At 35.3% G+C, this 21,552-nt stretch overlaps 1 protein-coding gene across 1 annotated transcript in view; it reads left to right on the top strand.

Annotated features, from left to right (window-relative positions):
• LOC128216824 (voltage-dependent calcium channel subunit alpha-2/delta-3-like) overlaps positions 1–15,606 on the top strand; it is a 132,226-nt gene extending 116,620 nt beyond the window's left edge. Inside the window, exons 27-34 of the mRNA XM_052923505.1 lie at positions 1,153–1,234; positions 2,690–2,742; positions 4,780–4,829; positions 5,893–6,166; positions 8,017–8,084; positions 8,687–8,826; positions 11,546–11,632; positions 13,639–15,606. Of these exons, the coding sequence (XP_052779465.1) occupies positions 1,153–1,234; positions 2,690–2,742; positions 4,780–4,829; positions 5,893–6,166; positions 8,017–8,084; positions 8,687–8,826; positions 11,546–11,632; positions 13,639–13,734 (850 nt within the window). The 3' untranslated portion in view covers positions 13,735–15,606. The remainder of the gene's footprint in view (positions 1–1,152; positions 1,235–2,689; positions 2,743–4,779; positions 4,830–5,892; positions 6,167–8,016; positions 8,085–8,686; positions 8,827–11,545; positions 11,633–13,638) is intronic.
• Positions 15,607–21,552: the final 5,946 nt, after the last annotated feature.

Raw genomic sequence — 21,552 nt, 5'->3', positions numbered from 1 at the left:
TTGTGCAAGTTCAAACGTTTTTTGTCCGTGCATATATTCGTCGTATGCTTATTAAACATTCATGATTCTAATAATGCCCCCACAAAGTGGCGGCATATAGGGTTGCCCTTGTCCGTACGTACGTCTGTCTGTCTGTCCGTACGTACGTACGTACGTCCCGAAGATTGTTTCCGATCTAATTCTTGAAAACCGTTTGTCCAATCCTCACCAAACTTTAAACACATGTTTGTGACCATAATATCTTGATCAAGTTCGATAGTCATGGAAATCGCTTTAGTCATTTAGGAGTTACGGCCCTTTTTTGCCAAAAATACTTCAAAAATATATGTTTCCAATCTAATTCTTGAAAAGTATGTGTCCAATCCTCACCAAACTTTACATACATGATTGTGACCATAATATCTTGATCAAGTTCGATAGCCATGGAAATCGCTTTTGTCATTTAGGAGTTACGGCCCTTTATTTGCACAAAAAGACTTGAAAAATACGTCCCGAAGATTGTTTCCGATCTAATTCTTGAAAACTGTTTGTCCAATCCTCACTAAACTTTAAACACATGTTTGTGACCATAATATCTTGATCAAGTTCGATAGTCATGGAAATCGCTTTAGTCATTTAGGAGTTACGGCCCTTTTTTGCCAAAAATACTTCAAAAATCATTATGGCTTATTTTCTGTGACAAAAAACCGAAGTGGGGGCATCCGTGTCCTATGGACACATTTCTAGTTTCCATATAGTAGTGCTACAGATAATTGGTCTGAATATTAAAACAAATGCTAAGCTCTCTTAGTTAAAGCTTTGTTTGGAGTAGGGAATGTATTATCCACACTACAACTGTGTTCACATTGTCTTGAAATATAGAAGTTGGTAGGCTTAATAGAATAAAATTATTTTGTATTTTCGTATGGTTGAAACTGATAACCATATAATATACCTTCTTATCAACCATAAACTTACACGGCAGCAACCTGCTTTCCAGGCAATCAGCAATATACTTAGTAACAACTTTTAAGTACGTCATTTAAATAAGGTGAGCGTTATTTTGGCCAATTTGGCCTTCTTATTGTTTCGTTCCAGACTACAGCAGTTGTTAACCACTTTTAAGCATCAATTATTACATGTGTTTTTTTTTATTTTTTATTTTTGTTTCAGGCACAATTTTACAGATTACCAAGCTATATGTGATATTACGGCGTTTGAGACGGAATCCAGCGCCGCATCTTTATTGCTCAATGTAGGTTGTCTTGGTTCATAATTTTAGTCTTTGTTTCATTGTGTCACCCATTCATGGACATACATATTGTTTCTTCCCTGTCCGTAATTCCATCCGTACGTCACACTTAATAACTGCAGAACACTTGGAACCAGGAATTACTTGGTACCAGGCTGGTAATGACACGTAAATGACCCCCATTGGATTTGAGATCAGAAGGTCAAAGGTCAAGGTCGAGGTGACCTTTAGGTGATTAAACGGTTACCATTTAATAACTGAATATCATTTGGTTAAAGGAACTTCATACTAGATATGCGAGTTTGACATGACTAGTTTAAGATCTAGTTTAAAATCCAATTAATTTTCAGATCCGTAGGTCAAAGGTCAAGGTCGTAGTGATATTGATGTGAAAAAATATTCGTTTGCAGTGACCTTAAGCTAAATATTGTTTTCGTTTAATAACTTAAGAACGCGGGTACCCATGAACTTCATACTTGATACACCCAGGTTAAACATCAATTTAACTGTTGGTTTGTCTCTAACTCAAGAGTGCAACATCAAGTCCATCATTGATTATTTCTCATATCGAACCAAACAATGGGGGGAGACAAGTGTCCGTCTCTAACACAAAAGTTTGATAGTACCAATTTTGTGTCCATTCCCAAAAGCACACCATTACTGGTTTCTACCCGGGAAGCGGATTTGTGAGTGATTTGATATCAAATTTAAGCTGTCTTCACAATGGAGCTAAAATAAATGAGTATGAACTTAATATATTGTTTTTCAGTTGTTCGATTCCTCCCTACTGTGGGCGTGTTTTGTTCGTTTCTTAAAAATAAAATTCACTTTTGACGTTAAGCCATGTTAGTCGCGATGTTATAGTCACTAATCGTTAAAAATCTAACTGCTTACTCTTGTTTTTATTTGTTAAAGGGGCTGTACTCCGTATGATAAAATAGCGAAAAAAAAAGAAAATTGTCGAAAACTGACATAAACTTGGTATCGATGCATTGGAACTTACTAACTGAAGTACCACATAGTTTACAATTAATTTATTTTTCGCAGTTTTTTCGTATTTTTCCTTTAAAAAGATTACTAGGTATGTCTACCTAGTATAATTCCTTATGCGTGATTGGCTAGTCGATGTTATCACGTGATATTACCAAGTTAGGTATATAGCTTAAATATTCCAACCGTTTGAGTAAGCCTTCGTAGCACAAGGGATACAACACTAGCCTGCATTTTTTGCGACACGGGTTCGAACCCGGTCTCCGACTCGATTTTTTTTACATTTTTTTGTTATTTACAATTATGATATCAAAGAGTAAAACATTTTATTAAATAAATATTGTCCTGAGTTTCGTTACAGCAAAAAACATTTTTGGTGCCAATCTGGTGTAAAGTCCCTTTAAATAATCAAACCGCGTTAATGCAAATATTATACAATTATTTATTGAATTATGCTTTCTATTTCAGCCTCTTAAAGCCTTAGTGCACACAATCTCGTGGTTCGTTGTCGAGATTGTCATGTAAGTGATTTTATCTCGTATGTTTTTCTACAAAATATTATTGGTTATGTAAAGGTTTGTTGTCGTTGCCGCTGGCGTCGTCGTCAAAGTTGGAACATTATAAACCTTTGTCTAAATTAGAAAACCGTTTAATATATATTAACAACATCGGGAAGACACACTGCCAGGGACGGTACAAACATATATAGCAAGACCGATAGCTCTTGTTTTATGAATAGTCAAGTACTGAACATATATTCTTGTACTTAATTATATTGAAATATCACTGTTTACAGTAAGGAAAAAATAAATTTATCTTAAACCTATTCAAGTGTATCCTTATTGAACTTAGAAATACTTTCATTAGAATTTGTTTTATTCATTTGGCTCCTATTCAATCGTTGAGGTATCATTTATAAAGCTAAGCAGCATTTGAATTGGCTTGATTTTGATATTATTTCGTTTCAATCCAAATACTTGATCAAGTATCATTTTAACGCATAAATCCTCGTTTAATTGGTTCGTTGTCATATTTATTAAAGCAGGAGTGTCTCTCCATGATAATTATTTGTATTTCACATGCAGTTTTATTAATTTGAAATTTTAGTAACGAAATACGACGTTTCATTGATAACTGTACTCATAAGAGACTGACGATTGTGTCGTATTCAAGCTGCATTCTCACAGATATACCATTTGTACACCTCTTTTATTTTTTTGTCTTGGAAAGAGCAAATCTTTGCGTAAACATCTGCAAACCAATGATAAAAGATTGTTGACAAAAAATCAGATCGCAGATTTTCATATATCCGTTCGAAAAATCATGTTTTATGGTACTAACGGTTTAAGAAATATGCATAAACATCAATTTTTGAACTTAAATATTAAAAGCAGCGATCTATATTTTGCAGCAGTCTTGTATAACTGGTTGCCATGGATTTTAGCAAAAATTGTCTTGTTCCATGGCAAAAAAAAAAAAAAAACTGTTAAAACGTTCAATCCGAGAGAATGCAGCTTTAATGTATAATGATATTCAATCCGGATGTATTACTCGTATGTTTTTTTAAAGTTATTTGAATTCATGAAAAATATGAAAAAATATTATATATAAAGTATATTATATGCAAAGCTAACTTAAATTAAGAATTGATCCTTTTTCGTACGTTCATTCAGTATAAACGCTCCGCCGTGGTTTTGCAAATACACGGAGCGTGTTGGAAAATTCACAATATCGCGGTCGACTGCATGAACGCTCGACAAATAAAAATTAATGTTTGTACTTGCATTTCCCCCTTTTCATTATTGTTTGTGGTTATAATGATTTAGGTTTTAATAAAAAAAAAATTGCGTTTATCAAGAAAAGTAAGAGCTTTTTTATTTCTTGTTCGACATATGCATGACCCAGGTCTTTATTGCAAAACTCTGCCAACTGTGTTCACGAAAGATTGACCGGTTTATGAAAAATTAACGCAGATTTTATGGTACCAAAAATCAAGTGTGAAATAAATATAATACAATATACTCGTCTTTATTTCATGATTTTAAAAATCATTATATATGCAAAAATTCTTTTATTCAACCTATGTATGTATACAATATGTCATATCACTCATGTTGTCATGATATGCATTTACAGATTGAACTAAGAGTATTTCAGCCAAATCTTGCACGTTTAAATGATTTGATTGGATAATGGTACCTTTTGGATAACTATTGACCAATCAATAAACATATTGCCTAACTTTGATCAAAGAACAGAATAAACCCATTTTATACAATTAGCTGCTGATAGTCGGCTGATCATAATTTCTAATCCAAGCTTATAGGATTAAAAGGGAAGTTGTTTCCATTGAATTATTTCCGATAGCTTTTGTATTGTGAACTGACTGTATAAGAAGCATGTGCGGAACTAGGGGGCCAGTGGTATAAAACTCGATATTGTATCAACTCCTTATCTTTTGGTTACTTTGGAGATGCAAGTAATTTGATCTAACTGTATACAATAAGCTGCAGGCAATAAGAGATTTAAAAAAACAAACAACATATTTTATATTGCAGCATGTTTGCGGAGTTCAGTGTTAGCAACTTCTTCAGTTCTGTACACTCACGTAAGTAAACTCTTAATCTAGCACAGTCGTAGTCTAGCACAGTCAAAAAGGATGTCTCATTCTCTTTTTTTCTGATTACAGTTTATGACAATCTATCACAATACCTAGGTACATAATAAACGTTACATTGTCATTCTTTTAAAGCAAAGTTTACGTTAACGTATTGCATCTGAAAACTTAAAGTAACGTTTCCTTTTCATTCTTTTAGAGCGAGTTGTTCAACAATATATTGCTATGTCTGAATACGCTTTTAACGTTGTATATTCTATCCCGACGTCTGTTGACGTTAATCGACGTTTCATTTTATTTATTTTAGAATAAAATGTAAACCAATCTATCGCAATGCCGAAATACGAGATAAACTTTTCTCCCACGTCAGATAAGTAGATCCAAACATTTGACCATGCTAGAAATTCTTATCTTGCCCACGGGCAAATATAAAACGCCCGTATGGAACTCCTTTTTAATGATCACCACATTGTAATAACCTCCCTTGTTGAAGACTGTCGTTTGTAGCATCATAGAAACCTTGTCTTGGTGCAAAATTTAGAAAGCTTATTAATTATTTATCGCTTCAAATGTCATCATAAAAAGGTTTTCACGCACCTTTCAAGAAATAATGCTTCACTCTTCTAAGAACTATTTAAAGACCTATTTCATTATTAACATAATCTGAATCACTGCGCGCATATCCATGATAGCGACGAATTATCACATATCCATACGCATTTATTTTCACTACGCACGAAAGAGTTTCAGCAAAAACAATAGATTTTTACTAAAGTTTGTTAATCTGAGGTTGGGGAAAAAGCATCTACCATAGCCACTCGTGTTGGATATGTTCATCCTAACCCTCGCGCAGGGTGTTTTGTTGCGGAATCTCGGTAAACCTCGTTTCCGCAAAACACCCTATGCTCGGGTCGGGATGAACTTATATTACACTCTCGGCCATGGAAGATACTTATATTCATCTTCCTTCATTTGGAGCGAACAAAAAGACAATATATCGAAATATATGACAATCTATTGCAATGTATAACATTTTGTCTTTTCTTTGTAACAGAGCTAGAGGAAATGGACTATGGAGAGTTTGAACATAATTGTTCAACCTTCCAGGCTGACTACGATTACGATACTCTTCGAGGGGGCGAAAAAATCATATACAATCAGCAACTTAAGCGGCTCTGTGAGCATGGTAACACCATGGAACAGGTGGTTGGCTTTCGGCCATGTCATAAAACGTTTACTCTTTACAAGGCCAACTTGGTGGCCTTCTGGTACAGACGGAGCAAGGCGGTGTCTGGAAATGTCTCCGGCTGCTCATTCCATGAGGTTGGGTAAGTAGGCTTAGATGTAAATACATCTTATCCATGATAATCACATACTCTTCCAATGTTCCAATGTTAACAATCAAACCGGGCTTGACACCTTTGCCTTTTAACTGGATGATGGTTAAAACTTCCAACATTGATCCCTGCGCCTATCAATATGAGTATGCTGCAGACCCTGATCCTTGCGCCTGTAAGCATGGATATGTTAGACTGGCTGTTGATCCCCGTGCCTGTAATCATGGTCTTGATTCAAAGCTTCGACAGGTTGCCTGGATCTTTATACATTTAGACATGATATTGGTGAAATGCTTCGTCTCTGGCCTTGATTCTTACACTTTTTAACATTGTCTTGGTAAAATGCTTCGGCCTTGTAGAGGACACATATAATTATGATACTGGTCGTTGTGGGTGCAACATGTAACAAGTGTCAGTACGGTGACAGCCCTGACTACGACTTCCGGCTCGCCCTATGGGAAACTACTTATATCCTTTTATAACTGTAAAACACTCATTTCTGAGGTTCTAAGGCGATGTTCGGAAATATCTGGGGCTGCTCATTCCATGAGGTTGGGAACGTTGGTTAAGATATAAAGATTTCCGAGCCTTAAATAAGCCAAAACTCTAATAGATCCAATGCCAACAGTAAATCATGGTTAAATATTTCGACTGATTTTGATCCTCTCACCTGTAATCATAATATTGTTTGAATACTTTGTTTGCTAGCCTTGATGCCTGGACATGTACACACGATGGGCATGATATTTTGCTTGTAAACATGATGCTGGTGTTTTTGTTCGGCAGCTGCTTTTGATCACTGCTCCTGTAAGCGTGATATATGTTACATTATTCGGCTTTTGGCCTTGATGCATGCTCCTGTAAGCGTGATATATGTTACATTATTCGGCTGCTGGCCTTGATCCATGCTCCTGTAAACATGGTATGTGTTAGATCATTCGGCTGCTGGCCTTGATCCCTGCTCCTTTAAGGATAGAATGTGTTACATTATTCGGCTGCTGGCCTTGATCCATGCGCCTGTTATCATGAAATGTGTTACATTATTCGGCTGCTGGCCTTGATCACTGCTCCTGTAAGCGTGATATATGTTACATTATTCGGCTGCTGGCCTTGATCACTGCTCCTGTAAGAATGATATATGTTACATTATTCGGCTGCTGGCCTTTATCACTGCTCCTGTAAGAATGATATATGTTACATTATTCGGCTGCTGGCCTTGATCACTGCTTCTGTTAGCATGATATGTGATATATCATTCGGCTTCTGGCCATGATCCATGCGCCTGTTAGCATGAAATGTGTTACATTATTCGGCTGCTGGCCTTGATCACTGCTCCTGTAAGCGTGATATATGTTACATTATTCGGCTGCTGGCCTTGATCACTGCTCCTGTAAGAATGAAATATGTTACATTATTCGGCTGTTGGCCTTGATCCATGTTCCTGTAAGCATTATATGTGTTACATTATTAAGGTGCTGGCCTTGATCACTGCTCTTGTTAGCATGATATGTTTTACATTAGTCGGTTGCTTGCCTTGATCCCTGCCCCTGTTAGAATGATGTTTTACATTATTCGGTTGCTGGCCTTGATCCCTGCTCCTGTTAGAATGATGTTTACATTAGTCGGTTGCTTGCCTTGATCCCTGCTCCTGTTAGAATGATGTTTTACATTATTCGGTTGCTGGCCTTGATCCCTGCTCCTGTTAGAATGATGTTTTACATTATTCGGTTGCTGGCCTTGATCCCTGCTCCTGTAAACATGATTCTGTTAAACTAATATGGCCCTTTAACGACATCTTGTCCCTGTAATTTCAATTATTTTATTTACAAATGTGTTTTCAGGAACTGTGACTATGATCCAATGAATCCTCCTAATCCAGATGAGGAAGGATGCACCATGGTTACAAAAGGTGTGTTGCATTGTTTTGTTTCTTTTAATCAGTATTGATTCCAGAAAGCTATACATAAACCATAGAACTGATAAAAAAAGACAAAAACACTTTACAATGAGTTGAAATTTATAAATAGCAATGGATTTTTTAGAAAATAAATCGTTATGATAAAAACAAATAAGAAATGAAATAATAACTTTGTGGAATAGTATCAATTAAGATAAGATTGCTTGCAATTTAGTTAATAACAAATATGCGGAGTTACTTTGTTATAAAACACTTGTGATATACAGAAAAATGTGATGAATATATTAAAGGGGCTATAAACCGTTGGATTAAATAGCGAAAAACAAAGAAAATCGTTGAAAACTGACATTAACTTGGTATTGATGTGTACAATGCATTGAAACTTAATAACTGATGTACCACATATTTTACAATTAATTCATTTCCGCAGTTTTTTCGTAATTTTCCATTAAAAAAGATTACTAGGTATATCTACCTAGTAGAACTCATTCCTTATGATTGGCTAGTCGATGTTATCACGTGATATTACCAAGTAAGGTATATATAATTAATTAAATAAGATTAAGCACGTGATAAACGATCGTTTGTTGCAGAGTGCCTAACGAATTGGGTGGCGTCACATGTAGAGGATACAAATATGGTGCTGGTCGTTGTCGACGCCACATGTAATAAGTGCCAAGACAGCGACACTCCTGACTACGACTTCCGACTCGCCCACAGGGAAATTACTTATATCCTTTTATGACTGTAGAACACACATTTCTGTGGTTCTATGTGCATGTTGTAAACCCAAGGGACTTGTGACGTCATTTCAGGTACTGCAGCAAACACATATTTGCTCGATTCAGAACAATTATTGTACATGTAAAGAAACCTTCTCTGCACAACATTGACTATATTTCAATACAAGAGATGCAATATTGAAATAGGTCAAGTTAATTCAAAAAAATGAATCGAGTAATTATTTGCAGGTCGCAGAACCGGAAATAGACGACCTGTTGATTTAGTACACTGACGTTAGGTCAAGTTGCTATGGAGTTGATAATTGTTTCAAAAACAAAGTCGTAAATCTTACACTGCTTAAGAATTCTCGGATACATCTCTTAATTTTGTTTCGCCTATAACGGGATTACGCATTGAATATGTATGCGAAAAACTACAGAAACAAGCTCAGTAGCAAAACATTTAAAACATAAACCCGGTTTAATGGCACTGGGTAAACGCCAAAGACTTAGACTGTAATAACAAAAAAACACAAACAAGAATTTAGGAAGAACAGCACAAAACTCCACAAACAGCACAGTGCATACATACTATATATAAAAAGCTAGGTATGTTTACCAAGGATTGTTGAAATTTACAATAGTCAGTCTTACGATCTTTATTAAAATAGTGCAATGTGTTGCATGAATGATAATATCTGTCATGTGTTCCCGTTCCGGATAGAAAAATCCGACCCGAGGGCACCTGCGTTGCCAGGTAACGAGGCTTGCCGAGTTACCGGCCACGCAGCGTGCCAGAGGGTCGGATTTTTCTTTCCGGAACGGACACACATGATAGATATTTTTTCTAGCATACTTAAATTACATTTTCATATGGAGAAAATACATAAAAAAGCGCACTTTTGTACGTATCACCAAAAAGCGCGTGCGATGATGTTTACTGACGTCATGACGCGCAGTAATTTGTATTCACTGCATACGTCAAGAAGTTCCTTCAGTATCACGTCTTTTAAGGGTTATTTTGTTTTGTTTTTTAAAGTATATTTTTGTAAAGTTAATGTTAATTTAACTCATCTATTTAAATCTCATAATTATGAGTACATAAAGTGTATTATAAAAGAAATTGAAATTATTACGTCACAGCGCGTGACTCATCTGGCATGGGGGGATGCCAGATGGAGTTTTCCAGCACGGCTGAATTCACCGGAAATACCTATCCGGTGTGCTAGAATATAAATTCCAGCGTTTGAATAATTATGGGCAGTTTTTCGTTTTTATGTTCGAACACATTTATTCCCATTTAGTGCCGATTTTTTTCACTCATTTTTTGGTACATAGTATGCATTTCTTCTTTCATCAATAGTTTCAGTCGTTGAAAATTAAGAATTCACAAAATTTAAATTATTATCTTGACATGTCTTCCTATACTCGTATATGTTTAAAGGAATAACTTCAACAATTATTAATGTAGTTTATTAAGAAACATTGTAAAATGTTTAAAAATACAGGAACATTATTTCGAGACAATTTCGGTATCATTTCGTAATCATTCTTTATATTATTATTTTTTCGTTCTCCATTCGTTATTTTTTGTCATCATTCGTTATCACTTTTATTATCATTCGCTAATAATCGTAAATCATAACAATTCGTTATGATTCGTTATTCATTATCATTCTTGTTATAATTCGCAATTAATCATTAATTAAAATAATTTTCTTATTATTTGTTTTTCGTTGTTATTCGTGTAAATATTCGTAATCATTCGAACTAAATGTAGAGCAAGTTCAATAATTCGACGTTTGGATACCTGGTGACCAATTATTTTTCCGTATCATTTTGAAGGTGTTGATAATAATGTGTTTATAACGCTGCCATCACTAATGCGTATTGTTTGTTTATTGTTCAAGTAAAGGTTTATCATTGAGGTCAAGATTCACAAACGGCTATCTCTTTGAGAATCGTTCCGTATTAATCACTTTTATAATGGAACATGTGCGCTAATTTTCAACGAAAAGTAAGGAATTTTTAAGATTTTTTTTTTTTTAAAAATCCATGATGGAACAGGAATGTGCATTAAATAAACCTTTTAACTTTCACCTTTTTGCTACTGAGAATGATGTCACTGGGTCCTGAATAAATAATTCACGAACCGAAAGACGAGTAACTATTTTCGATTCTAAGGACCTTTTGACTAATTTCACAGCATAATAAATCGTTTAAGAGTTTTTAAAAATGCGTTTTAGTGCACAGCATATTTGTTAAGATAATTTAGGAAAATCAATCAAAACAAACATTTTTCTGTCGAATTTAAGCATACCTATTCCAATATGTTCATATTTTACAGTTCGATTTCCCGTCGTCTCTATTGACTCAAACCTGCCATCTTCACACAATTTTGTTTGAGCGCTCGAACAATTTGGCCTGTTCAGAGAGTTACTCTCTCTCTGTGTCAGGGTTTTCAATGTGAAAGCGCTTAAAAAAGTTGAATTTCCAAATTGCTAAGAAAATGAAATTTAAATCTGATTCTTAATGCGGTTATTTTACACTGATTTGTTGAATTTAAGGCCTATTAAAGGTATTACAAAGACACATGCCATTTGATTTTTTATTCACATTAAGGTGGTATTATTCGGAAAATTGACTCGTTTATGATAAATATTGAGCTAATAGTAATAAGTAAATAAATCACCTATACATACCAAACTTTTTCCTTGACGATTCTTACATGGCGAGGAGGAAGTGTGTTCCGAGCGGCGGCGTCGAGGGGCTCACCTTCCACACCGCGCACACACGTGCACGGATACCAGTTCAGAGGTACGCACGTGATTTTGTTAGCTTAGTAACGTACATTACATCACAGATACCAGTTCAGAGGTACGCACTTGATTTTGTTAACTTAGTAACAAACATTCCAGCACGGATACCAGTTCATAGGTATGCACATGCTTTTGTTAGCTTAGTAACGAACATGTCAGCACGGATACCAGTCCAGAGGTATGCACATGCTTGTGTAAGCTTAGTAACGAACATGTCAGGACGGACACCAGTCCAGAGGTATGCACATGCTTTTGTTAGCTTAGTAACAAACATGCCAGCACGGATACCAGTCCAGAGGTATGCACATGCTTTTGTTAGCTTAGTAACGAACATGCCAGCACGGATACCAGTCCAGATGTATGCACATGCTTTTGTTAGCTTAGTAACGAACATGCCAGCACGGATACCAGTCCAGAGGTATGCACATTGTAAGCGACATTACGCACACACGTGCTTATATAGCAGTCCAGACACAGACGTGATTTTTATTAGCTTCATTACGCACAAACGTGCAGGGATACCAGTTCAGGGGAAGAAATTTGGTTTTGATATTACCATAACGTACACAAATGCATGGATACCAGGTATGAACGTGGTTTTGTTAGTTTCATTACGCACACACGCACACGGACACCGCTTAAGAGGTAATCACATAGTTTTGTAATATCCTTTACGCACACACGCACACGGAAAACGCTTAAGAGGTAGTCACATGGTTTTGTAATATCCGTTACGCACACACGCACACGGAAAACGCTTAAGAGGTAGTCATATGGTTTTGTAATACCCATTACGTACACACGCTCACGGAAACCGCTTAAGAGGTAGTCACATGATTTTGTTATATCCATTATGCACACACGCACACGGAAAACGCTTAAGAGATAGTCACATGATTTTGTTATATCCATTATGCACACACTAACACGGAAACCGCTTAAGAGATAGTCACATGATTTTGTTATATCCCTTATGCACACACTTACACGGAAACCGCTTAAGAGGTAGTCACACGATTTTGTAATTTTCATTATGCACACACTAACACGGAAACCGCTTTAGAGATAGTCACACGATTTTGTAATATCCATTATGCACACACGCACACGGAAACCGCTTAGGAGGTAGTAACATGGTTTTATAATACCCATTACGCACACCCACACGGAAACCGCTTAAGAGGTAGTCACATGATAATGTAATACCCATTAAGCACACACGCACACGGAAACCACTTAAGAGGTAGTCACATGATTTTGTAAAACCCATTACGCACACACGCACACGGATACCGGTTCAGAGGTAGTCACATGATTTTGTAATACCCATTACGCACACACGCACACGAGTACCGGTTCTGAGGTAGTCACATAATTTTGTTATATCCATTACGCACACACGCACATGAATACCGGTTCAGAGGTAGTCACATGATTTTGTAATATCCATTACGCACACACGCACACGGTTACCGGTTCAGAGGTAGTCACATGATTTTGTTATATCCATTACGCACACACGCATACGGTTACCGGTTCTGAGGTAGTCACATAATTTTGTTATATCCATTACGCACACACGCACACGGATACCGGTTCAGAGGTAGTCACATGATTTTGTAATATCCATTACGCACACACCCATACGGTTACCGGTTCAGAGGTAGTCACATGATTTTGTTATATCCATTACGCACACACGCACACGGATACCGGTTCAGAGGTTGTCACATGTTTTTGTAATATCCATTACGCACACACGCACACGAATACCGGTTCAGAGGTAGTCACATGGTTTTGTAATACATGTATCCATTACGCACACACGCATACGGTCCCGGTTCAGAGGTAGTCACATGGTTTTGTAATATCCATTACGCACACACGCACACGGATACCGGTTCAAAGGTAGTCACATGATTTTACAACATCCATTACGCACAAAACCACCCGGACACTGCTTGGGTTGTGTAACGGCAATTAACATTGTGATTTTCATTCCAGGAGGACCGGTTAAACTGCCGGGGCTGTTTCATAGTTCCAAGTGGACATCTTTTGGTCACCATCGTTTTGTTGTCCGCCTGGCTCCAACCGCTCTAGTCCAGCCTGCAGATGATAACTAATTTTATGATAACGCTACTGCCTTGCACTTATTATGCAAAAAACCTCTTGTTATATATATCAAGGCCTTTTTCACACCTTTTCTGTCAGGAGCTGTACTCCGAATCGAAATGTACTTATCTTTGCTATAAGTAAAAGTCGAACAAGTTACATGTACAATGGATGTTTATCTCATTTTAAGTTTTATATTATATTATATTTATTGATATATTCAAGTTGTTTCGATTTTTGTTTAACTATATGTAAAATAACAAAATTTTAAAATCTTTAAATTGTTGCTTTTTTAATTATTAAAGTATAGCAGGTTTTTTCGCATTTCTTTTTGAATCGATCAGGTGGCTTTTTAGGATGATGTGAAATATATTCACCAACAGCTGTTAATGTTTGAATAATGATGTCGTGAATTTCTATCTTCGTGGAATTGGCAAAATCAAATTTTGAAAATAGTGGACCTGTACAGTGCTTATTTGAAGCAGACTGTGGTGCCAAAGGTACTCATGATCAAAATCAGGACTATTTTCGTCAGAAACTATGACTTAAGTTTTGCTATTTAATAGGTTGTAATACCTAGTGTGATGATAGGGGCGCTCCCATATATCGTAAAACCCTGGGGTGTTTCTTTATATCGTTAAACCCCGTATAATGTAAGGTGTGTTCCTACATTTAGTTAAACCCCTTATTATATAAGGGTCGCTTCTTGAAATCGTATATCTCCTTAAAATTTAAGGAGAACCCCTTAGTAACGTAAAACCCTTTATAATGTAAGAGGTGCTGCCTTTATCGGAAATCTCCTTATATTGTATGGGGCGTTCTTTCATACATTTGCTCAATAATATGTATATATTTGAAGGTATTTTGCAAATGTATATCCTTAATTTATTATTATGAAAACTAGACAATATTTTGTCTGTTTTTTCACAAAGTAAATAACGTTTTTCATAAATCGCTCTTCTTTTTGTTTAAAATATTTCTGCGTACCATTTATTTAGTTGTCATTAAAACTTTTGAAAATGTTTGTTTTTTTAAATTATATTAATGAGAAACATCATGGTTTGTTTCTAGTATTCTAAGGTTATCGATCCATCATTAATAAAAAAAAACTCGTACTGGTATCAGTTTCATTTTAAACTAAGAATATGTAAAATTTGAATATTTAAAAAAAAACAAGAACTTTTTTTTAAATAGATAATTTGATACTAAACAGAATCAAATGAATTATGTTTATTACCTCCATTTAATATATTATATCTAAAAGTAGCCTTATTAAGGTATGATTCAAAAATGTAGTTCATGCACAAAAATGGTTTATCAATATAAATTAAACATAGAAATAATCTGTATGTGAAAGGCGCACATTATAGGTTGATTTTGTTTTGAATGCTTTATCGTGTTTTACTCATTTTACTTAAATCATCGAAGCAAGATCAGTGTATGATTTAGATACAGATATAAAATGAGTAATTTCTCGGCTCTTTTTAATTGCAAAAGGCTTGTCTGTATCTTTTGAATAAACTTTCTTCCTATGATTAAATAAATAATTTGCGATATCTATACTTTTTCTGTATCTATATTTGTCACTGTTTTATCTGTATCTAATAATATGCATTTATTATCATAAAAGTCCAATCAGTTAAACATGATAATGCATCAAAATCATCAACCTGTATGTTATAAATGCCAAAATAATAAAAAGTTTAATCATTATAATATTGCATAGAACTAATCTGGACGTTAATATCGTAATGATGGATGGCTGACCTTAGGTCACATTTGTTCACTTTTTGATATCTTGTATCTAACTTGTATATGTTTGCTCACGCATGTTGATATTCAATAAACGTTATTTTCCTATATTTTCTTTGTGTATTTATAACCTTGTGTTTGTACCAAAATATGTAAATGTCGCCTGCGTTAATTGGTAGATATGGAGGGATAACTGTAGGCTTGTTTTCATAATATTTACACCTCAACATCCATTCCTTAAAAATTTACACCTCAACTTCAATTCCTTAAATGAACTGCCTTTCGGCAATTGCCTTCATCAATCGATGAACGCAACATCTTCGGATATGTTCGGATCGCAATTCATCGCATAACAATTTACATCAAAACTATTGATCTTGTTAATGTTTGTATTGTGGAAGACGGTCCCGTAAAATATAAATAAACATTTTAGAAAGTGTTAATTTATTATATTATAAATGTATTGTTGCCATTAGTGTTTCAATTTTACGTTTAAAAGTGATTTCAGGTGGTTGATCTTTTCCCGCGTTATTGTGACGTCATTTGAAAATGTTTCCGGTTACATTCGGGTCGTTATATTTACAAAATGGGTAAGAAAAGATTAGTGAAAGGTTTTTCTCAAGAGAAATGAGGTATATTTTTTAACAATTCTTGAATTAAATCATGAACTATTGGTGTAAATATAAGTTATGAATTGCGGGGTTGATGTCGTTATCGGGGATATGAACGCAATTGGATTACGTGGACGTAATCACTGCATATTTTATAATGTAATATCCGTATTTCTAAGAAACAATGACGTCATTACCCGAGATTTGAATTTTAACGACATTATCAACACACCTAGTTAGTGAGCGCGCTCAGACATACTCATGGGCATGACGTTAAAGACGCAACAAAGCTTTGTTCTTAACATTGTGCTACCACGGGAATGACAACAACAGTAAACCTGGATTAAAGGAGCGTGGTTCAGCGAAATATTCCAGAAGTACTTGGGGTTTACCTTTTCGATTTTTATCATTTGTTTTATTGATAAGTTTCCTCAAGTCAATGCATACTTTGATAAGATTTACCTTTTGCGTTTTATCTTTATTAAGAATTGTTGGGATAAAAGTGAGGTTTGTGCACTTAAACTGGTTTAAACCCCCAGTAAATTTACAATTTACTGACCGTTCCAAGGCGGTACCTAACAATTCTTGATAAACATTCCCATTATTTATATATATAATTATATAGTATCTATGCACTGTGCTGTTTGTAGAGTTTTGTGCTGTTCTATGTTTCTTGTTTGTGAATTTGTGTTCTATGTCTTTGGCGTTTGCCCATTGCCACTAAACCGGGTTTATGTTTAAACTTTTTGCTACTGAGCATGTTTCTGTAGCTTTTTGAATGTATGTGTTTAAATGGCATTAGCGTTTCAGAGACCGTAAAATTAGCGTGGATGATTTGTTAAAAACGGACCAGCCATCAAGCACTGAACGCGGAAATCACAAATGCATTTTTCCGTGTGTTCTGTTTGTCGTGTCAGTTTATGTGTATGTGGTTTCTATACGTTAGTGCCTTTAGACCATTGCAAATTAGACCCTTGCATTGTGCCTCTAAAATTTTGTTTCTAATGTTCGACTGATGGGCCTGTTCTTGCTTGTTTTCATTGTATTTTTTTTTATAAAAAATATATTGATGCATGTTTAATCTGTTATTGTTATTTTGAAATGTTTGGTGAATTTAAGACATTAATTATGTATCTTGGCAGGTTCTTTGTTAAGTGGTTGTCTACTAGTCATTTCTCTGTATTTTCCACTGTATCATTAAAAGGCCGATTATTCAGAACTGTGTTACTGTCAACAGCGTTTTAAACGTCATCTTTGTTATCATACTTTCTGCTCAGGAATGTTAATGAATACATATTTTAAGGGTAACCAAGGATGCTGTTAACCACAGTGTTGTTTTGTTTTAAAAAAGCATAACAATCGGACCAATGTGTTATTGTGTCTGTTTAACATCAACATTTAGTTCACCAAGTCCAGCCAGTGTAAAATAACATCTTAGTCGGCGCTAAATATCACCTCGATCAAATAAGTACTGAACATATATATTTCCTTTTATTGATGTCTGAAGACATGGTTTTGGTTCCACAACAATATACAACTCTATTCTACTCGAACAACATCCATAAACGTTAATATGAAACCCAACTAGCAATGATGTCGTATAAAATTATAAGCACATTTCAATATCCAAAGCTAGCAAGTTTCATAACTGGTATGTGGTTAATCCGCAATACGTTTATGTTCATTAAGGGCATTTCCTAATGGTTTTAATGATTGAGACGACCGTCAGATTTTGTAAATATTGGATGATAAAACTTGCGACGGCCATTACAAGACTTATCAAACATGTGCATGACACTCGGGGATAATAAAAGTGTGTCTTATCTAGAAAGGAACTTATTCGTGACGCCGTTGTTTTAATAAATTTCTGAAATGATTAAGCAGGTTCCATTTCCAAATCTCACATCAATGTCTTCTTGCGATACAAATGCGTGTCAGTGCAAGTTAACGTTTTCCTGATAAAATGAACAGTGTATCTTCGCATGACAAAACACTTATATCCAGTAAAATGCCGGCTTTGCTACAGGGCCCAAGAGATGTGTTATTTATTGACCAGTTTATTACTAGGATTAATATAACATGTTAAGGAGTAATTACTAAAATGCGCTTGGGGAGAAGATTTAAGAGCAAAGACGGAGAGAACAGTCATTTCGCTTAAATTATGATAAGACGAGAAAACGGATGATCGTTTAATGGGTAGTGTCATTGAAAGCCATAGATTTGATTTCTAAGATCTATGTTGTTTTTGAGTGATTTTTTTGCAGTATTTTGTTTACGGACTTAAATTTAGTAATTTAAGTGTTATAGCTGTCTGGGATAATATAATATATATAATAATATAGTACATTCGGATCACTAGTCGATCTTTTCATTAAATTACGCTTGATAAATGGACGTTAGACTCAAACGCGTTTACGACAAATTGTATTCGTATATAAGGAAGAATATGTTAGCTAGAAACAACATTCCTTTGGCAAAAGGATTTCTGTGTATAAGAGGCATTGCTGGTAACTCAAAATATCTTGCTTGTTTCAAAAGCAATCAGAAATGCTATTTATTTCCTGCTGTTTACCAACATTGCCTCCTCGATCTATTTATCCACCATTCACAGATTTTTCTTTATACTGGCTGACATTCTTGTTACATTGTTATGTCGTATATAAGGCGGCATATAATCACTATGGCATAGGCAAACACAAAACATCTTAATGGAACACCGACTGAAAAACTACTCGTGTTGTCAAAGTTACTCAACGTTCAACAAGAGGGGTTTTAATATCTAATGAATCCAACTAATTATAGTATACCATATTGTGTTTCTGGAAATACTGTGGAAAACATTACACAAAATTGGTATTAATAACCTTTGCCATTTCAATATAAGTGTGTTAGCAAATGCTTAGTTCCTGATGGCAACGTATTCGCAGTACAATGTTTCTTGCATGACTATCAAAAGATATCAATTGTGGCTTATCAGAATGATCTTGGGATAATGAATGAAAGTATGTAGATAAAAATTGATAAATTAACTGTGAACACACGACAAGAGCGACACAAAAACAGCTTTGGGTTGTAATTCTGCTTGCTTGTGTCTCCTGAAATGTGTATCAAAATACTTGATACTGAATAAAAATGTAAAAGTGTTATGTGGGAGCGGTTGATAAAAGCACGTGTTTACTTGGTTTAGGTTTTAAGCTGGATTACAAGTATACACCCAATTGCTTCACTGTTGGTGATAGTTTTGAGTTATTTATACCCGAACTCGGGCAATGGCCAATCGGCCAATGCTCCGATAAGATTGTTTATCATATTTGTTTTTTGGACAAACAGTCCACAGACAGAATGTAACCCTGGTTAGAGCAAACCTCGTTTAACGTACACCAGTTTATAACATTGTCACACGTGCCCACATTTAACGTCCTTACCCGTAGGCGATTAGTATATTGTGTGTAAGTTGGTGCGTGTCGAAGAATCGAGCCTGCGACCCATTGATTGACAAAATGAATATAGCCAATAGACCACGGATCCGCCACAAGGTCCCATGGTTCACAAGTAAACATCTTACTTGTAAACCGTCTTACGAGTATTTACCCTTCTGGTCCGCTTGTTTACGAGAGGATATGGTAAAAGAGCTTATTGGACCATTGGTTTACGAATATATACCGTTTTACTCCGCCGGTCTACATGGAGATACCATATTGGTCCACTGGTCTAATATAAGACACCCTATTGGTCGATCGGTTTACGAGAAGACACCCTATTGGTCCACCGGTACACCCTATTGGTCCACTGGTACACCCTATTGGTCCACCGGTACACTCGAAGACCCTATATCCTATTGGACAACTGGTATTCGAGATAATACCCTATAGGTCCAATGGTATACAAGTAAAAATCCTAACGGTCCACTGGTTAACGGGAAGACACCCTATTGGTCCAGTGGTTTAAAAGAAGATACCCCTTTGGTCAACTGGTTAACGAGAAAATACCTTATTGGTCCACATCAGTTCTGTGTTAGAACATTTCCGATGTAATGTGTTACTTTTTATCTTAAACTTGGTTTTCGCATATCCGACAAAAGTATAAACTTTTATACTTTTATTATGTCTTTTATGTGCTGTCGTTAACCTTTCTAGGGTTAATGTTCTCGCATTTTCTTTTTATGGTCATGATGTTAATAAATACAAAGGTGAATATCCCCTGCACGCGGAATTTGCTTCGGTTACAACGGGACTTTGATCACGCTTTTATCACCAATGTCATCTGATTGAATTGGACGTCTTTTTGGAGACTCAATATCGAGTTCCAAGAAAATAAGACCAAGTGGAACAGATGCGGCAAAAGAGCTTGGTTTTAAACTAAAACTATATTTTGCACTTGAATTTGATACATTTCAATTTCTGGTACGGGGGAATATTGGCGACAGTTTTGCAGATGAGCATTGATAGATTAAGTTGAATACCGTAAGGTACTCTTGTTTAACCCCCAATTTATTTGACGAGGTGCTGTTGTAGTTTTGACACTTTCCATTTTCATGCGTGCCTTATAAGCATTGTCATACAATGAATGTGTCAAATATAAACTTAGATGATTGTAAGATAAACTCTCTCATTTTGACACTAAATTGTGTCTCGAATATAATTTAAATAAAACAATAATAATATGTGCAGTTTTGGGATGTGCTTCTTGACATAAGTTATTGGCAGTTATGTTGATGTTGCCTACAAAATCTACACTTTTTATTTGTTTACAAAAACAACCTATAGTTTGTATTGGCTTAAACATGTTTTTTCAAACAATTATTGGATGGTGTTTAAATAGTTTCATCTTGGACTTTTTGGTAAAATAACGCGGGGTTTACTACGAAAGAAACTTCAATTGTAGGTTGTGTTGTATGGTGGGGATAAAGGGGAAACAGAAACGTAGTTCCGTGTTATAAATCCTGCCCTTTTATGCGGCTTGTACTACCAAGAACACCTGATTGATTTTATTTGCAGGTTCGTTAATGATGTTGTCTCATACACATATATATTGTCGAATCACCCCACTTAAAATTCCAAAAACTGTATTACATCGTTAACATTTTTAATAATATAGATTCTATCAATGCTGGTGTGTTTATGTGGACCGCTGGAAAAAAGTAATTTTCAATTTCATAGATTAATCAAATACATTATTGTTTTCTTTGTGTTTTCAATTGAGTCTCGTTTAAATCAAAGTTGGTTGTTGCGTCATATTGATAGGGCTGTCATAGTCGGCTGCGTTTATGGCAAGGTGAGTTATAACTAAGTTTAATAGTTTTCCGATGATGCTTTTTAATTTTATTTAAAAACGGCTTATTTTTTTACTGTCTCCTGAAATTTAAATGCACTTATATGTTGCTACACGTTCATTACGAAGATAATGAGAACCATTCAAATGCTGTTGACAATCATTTTTAAGA

This window comes from Mya arenaria, chromosome 14 (assembly GCF_026914265.1).
Source record: "Mya arenaria isolate MELC-2E11 chromosome 14, ASM2691426v1".
In the NCBI taxonomy this organism is placed as follows: domain Eukaryota; kingdom Metazoa; phylum Mollusca; class Bivalvia; order Myida; family Myidae; genus Mya; species Mya arenaria.
Note: the sequence above shows the minus strand (reverse complement) of the source record. Positions and strands in the feature narration are given on the sequence as shown.